This window comes from Elephas maximus, chromosome 1 (assembly GCF_024166365.1).
Source record: "Elephas maximus indicus isolate mEleMax1 chromosome 1, mEleMax1 primary haplotype, whole genome shotgun sequence".
NCBI lineage: Eukaryota > Metazoa > Chordata > Mammalia > Proboscidea > Elephantidae > Elephas > Elephas maximus.
In genome coordinates, this window is record NC_064819.1 from 88,792,686 (window position 1) to 88,797,358 (window position 4,673).

Below are 4,673 nucleotides of genomic sequence, written 5' to 3' on the forward strand. Positions count from 1 at the left end.
CTTTCTTCTACGGAGTCAATGGATGAGTTCAAACTGACAACATTTCTGTTAATAGTGGAACATAAACTGTTTACACCACCCAGGTTCCTTCAAAACAACTATATTCTCCCTTAAGACATTTTATCTTGACAAGAAAATCCTGGGTTGAGAGGATTCTGATTCTAATTAGAGATAGTTTCCATATATTATTTTACCTTTTCTTTTAAGTGATGCTGAATCAAACCTCAGTCACTGAATTTCTCCTCCTGGGAGTGACAGACATCCAAGAACTGCAACCTGTTCTCTTTGTGGTTTTCCTCACTATCTACTTTGGCATTGTGGCAGGGAATGGAGCTATCCTGATGATTGTCTTCTCTGATCCAAGACTCCATTCACCTATGTATTTCTTCCTGGGGAACCTCTCGTGTCTAGATATCTGCTACTCCACAGTGACACTGCCAAAGATGCTAGAGAACTTCTTCTCTACACACAAAGCAATTTCTTTTGTGGGATGCATAAGCCAGCTTCATTTCTTTCACTTCCTGGGCAGCACAGAGGCCATGTTGTTGGCTGTGATGGCCTTGGACCGCTTCATGGCTATCTGCAAACCACTTCATTACACAGTCATCATGAATCATCAGCGCTGTACCCAGATGGCTAGTACAACCTGGGTCATTGGGTTTTTCCATGCCCTGCTACACTCCATAATGACCTCTCACTTAAACTTCTGTGGTTCCAAACAAATCCGTCACTTCTTCTGTGATATCAAACCATTGCTGGAGTTGGCATGTGGGAACATTGAACTCAACCAATGGCTGCTCAATACTGTCACAGGGACCATTGCTATGGGCCCCTTCTTTCTCACACTTCTCTCCTATTTCTACATTATCACCTATCTTGTCTTCAAGACCCATTCTTGTAGCATGCTTCACAGAGCATTGTCCACCTGTGCCTCCCACTTCATGGTAGTCAGCCTTCTCTATGCTCCTGTTATCTTCACCTATATTCGTCCTGCCTCAGGCAGCTCCATGGATCAGGACTGGGTCATTGCTATCATGTACACTGTGGCCACTCCTGTACTAAATCCACTGATCTATACTTTGAGGAACAAGGAAGTCAAGAAGGCTTTGATCAGGGCGATCAGAAGGAAGCTATGACTTGAAGGATCTAGAGAACTCTTCTGAGGCATAAATAAGCAGGCAATGACAAAGTTGAGATTTGAATTTATACTGCTTCTCAAATTGTTCAGAATATGTATGAAAGTGAGAACTGAATACAAAAAATATAAATGGTAAAGTTCAGTCTAGTAGATGTTATTGTTATGTTCCATCAAGTTGGTTCTGATTCATAGAGGCCCTATGTACAACAGAATGAAACACTGTGCCATCCTCACAATTGTTATGCTTGAGCAGGTATGTACGTAGTATAAACAAGTTGGACACTAACCATGGAAACTTCATGCTGTTTTATGAAATCAGGTATACAAACGTGCTGTACTATCTGTGTATTGGCTAAATAGATTATATTTAGGTTTGTTTATCTCCGGGATTCATTTAGATTAGCCCATATTAATGTGAGCAATAAATTTTTTATGATTTTATATTTTGAAGTTTTTTTTAGGGTTATGGTTACTGAATTGTTAAAGCAAATGCTAACTAACATATGAATTAAGGAGAATTCTTAAGAGGTATGTCATGATTTCTTGTTCACCAAGCAAAGCCAAATTAATAATTAAAACAAATGAACTGCAATCAGTAATTAACAGAAATAAAACAGCCAGTGGTTCTTCTAAAGAGATCTGGCATCTCTATCTCCAAAGATCTTTTAAAAGTCTACTGGCTGAAACGCAATACTGAATGTAGGTGAAGTGTCCACGACTTGATCAACATAAGTGATGATATTAAAAAGTACACAAGGAAAGGGACATTTTTGCTAAATGCTATAACATATACAATTTTGCAATAATAACTATAAAATATATGTGTGGTTACATAGGTAGATATGTATGCATATATGAGTAAAGAAAGGAACATGTGTGTATATACATGTGCACATAGACGTGTACCTATTGGCATGTGTGTGTGTATATATATATACACATACAATACATATATATGTGCGTGTATTACATATATATTCATGTATATAATAAAGCATATAAGGGACACAGTAACAGGTACTTCTTAAACATGACAAAACACCTCATGGGATTCGTTTACCGGGTTTGAACGCTTAGGACCATAGTCTCATGGGACAATTCAGTCAATTGGCATAGCGTAATTCATAAAGTTTATGTTCTACATGTAGTTTGGTGAGTATCGTCTGTGGTCTTAAAAGCTTCCAATCGGCCATCTAAAATACAATTATTGATCTCTACTAGCCTGGAGCAAAAGAGAAAGAAGTAATTTCAAAGAAGAAATTACTCCACAGGGCTAATAGCCTACACAAACCACAGCCTCATCTATCCTGAGAACAAAACTAGATCATGTCTGACTACCACTATCAGCAGTTCTGACCAGGAACACAATAGATGGTCTAGGAGAGAACGGGAGAAAAATGTAGAGCAAAACTCAACTATGTAAAAATGTTCAGACTTACTGACCACTACATTCTAGAAGAACCCTTGAGACTATTGTCCTGAGATACCCTTTCAATTTTGTACTGAATCTACTCCTAGAGGTCATCTTTCAGCTAGGTAACAGATTGACTCATAAAATAAACAATATCACCCATGAGTGCTGTAGTTCTTTAAAAAAATCATCTATGTGAAATGAAACAGTCAACATTTACCCGAAAGCAAAAAATGAGAAGGTAAGGGAGAGGGGCAGGGACACTAGATTAATGGAAAAGGAACAACCATAATGGAAATAATAAGGATGTTGACATATTGTAAAAAATGTAACCAATGTTACTGAACTACTTGTATAGAAATTGTTCAAAGGGAACCTAGCTTGGTGTGTAAAAACACAATAAAATATAAAAAGTAAAACTGCCAGCAGCCCATCTTAAAAAAATAATCAACTGACTGAATTACTGAACACATGATTAAAGAAATTGATATCACTAAATTGAACAGAAAGTGCAAAATCAGCAAATGTGTTATATGTATTTTTACAGCAATAAAAAGAAAAAAGAATTACTGTGAAATCTAATTAAAAGTGGAATCAGGTTGAAAAAAATCTCAAGAACCTTTTTCTATGTCATTCATGAAAATGGTTTCAACACTTTTTCTACTTTTTCATCTTCTTCTATTTTTATCCCTTCCCTCTTTTTATTTTGACAGATTTTAGTAACGTAAGGGAGGTGAAAAGGAAGAATCCATCCAAATTTTGTTTTCTTTTCCTTTCTTGACACAAAACTCCCACCAGGAAAAACAATGAAGTCTTAGTTGCTGAGGTATTTCTTGAGTTAATAGACAAATTGTGTTTCTCACTCTCTAAGTAACTAGACGTGCCTGCTGTCCCTGAAAGGATGGTGGGGTATCAGCATTTATAACTATTTAGAGAGGCAGACAGACAACACTATGAAAAGATAATTTGAACCAGTGGACTGACTATTCAAAGTCTTTGCATTAACTTTTGCGAACCCAAACCCATTAGTTCTGATGTCTCTACTGTGTTTTTTTCTGTCTTCAACTTTACCTTCTTTGGTCCTTTGGTTCCATTTTTGTTGATGAGAATAAATGTATGTGAAAAAGGCACCTTACACTCTGAATTGTCACAAAGTAGCAGTAACACATCATTTCTGCTCTCATTTCTCTTGGTAAGAATTTGTCATATGACATAATCTGCACGGACACTGTGAACTACTGAGGACACCGTGGAATTCCTGTGATCTCTTGCTGCATAACAAACTAGTACCCAAAAGCTTAGTGGCTTAAAATCTTTCATTAAATTGCATGATTCTGTGGGTCAGGAATTGGGAAAAGAACAGCTCAGAAGGGTTGATTTTACTTAATAATGTCTGGATTCTCAGCGGGGATGACTAGAACGGCTGGGTATTGAATAGGTGAGAGCTGACGAAGTCTCTCTTTTTCCCTCTCTCTAGCATCTGCATGTGGTTAGCATGTGCTTCTTCAGTAGGGAAGCCTCCAATGTTAGACTTTTTACATGGTGGCTCAGGGACCAACAGACAAAGGCAAAACCTTCCAGTCATCTTAAGACTAGGCCCAGATCTGGCATTAATATTATTTCTACTATACTTTATTAATCAAAGCAGTCACAGCCAATCCAGCTTCAGGGAAAAAGTTAATATACCACATTTGAGTCCCTGGGTTGTGCAAACACTTTAAACTTTCAGCTGCTAATAAATAGGTTGGAGGTTCATATCCACCCTTAGGCTACTTGGAAGAAAGGCCTGGCAATCTACATCTGAAAATCATCCAGTGAAAACCTTAGGGATCACAATAGAAACAATCTGCAACTGATCGCAAGGATGGCACAGAAACTGGGAGTATTTCATTCAGTTGTTCATGGGATCATCACGAGCTGGCAGCCAACATGACAGCAGCTAACAACAACTACATAGTTGGACCATGTTATAGACTTAATTTCCATTTCCCTAGGCACTTTTTAATAATTTATTGGCCATTTGCATATTCTTTCATGAATTGCCTATTTAAGTGTTTTACCCAATTTTTAGTTGGGTTGTCTGCCTAATCTAACAGAATATGAATCTAATTATAAATTCTCAGT

The 4,673-nt window shown here is 37.4% G+C and overlaps 1 protein-coding gene across 1 annotated transcript; it reads left to right on the top strand.

Annotated features, from left to right (window-relative positions):
- Positions 1-209: 209 nt before the first annotated feature.
- On the top strand, positions 210-1,136 carry LOC126076794 (olfactory receptor 12D2-like). Its single transcript, XM_049885424.1, has one exon. It carries the CDS (start codon positions 210-212, stop codon positions 1,134-1,136), a length of 927 nt encoding a protein of 308 aa, XP_049741381.1.
- The last annotated feature ends 3,537 nt before the right edge of the window (positions 1,137-4,673 follow it).

Excerpts from the sequence above, each read along its gene's own strand:
- LOC126076794 (XM_049885424.1), top strand. The coding sequence starts at position 210 with ATGCTGAATCAAACCTCAGTCACTGAATTTCTCCTCCTGGGAGTGACA.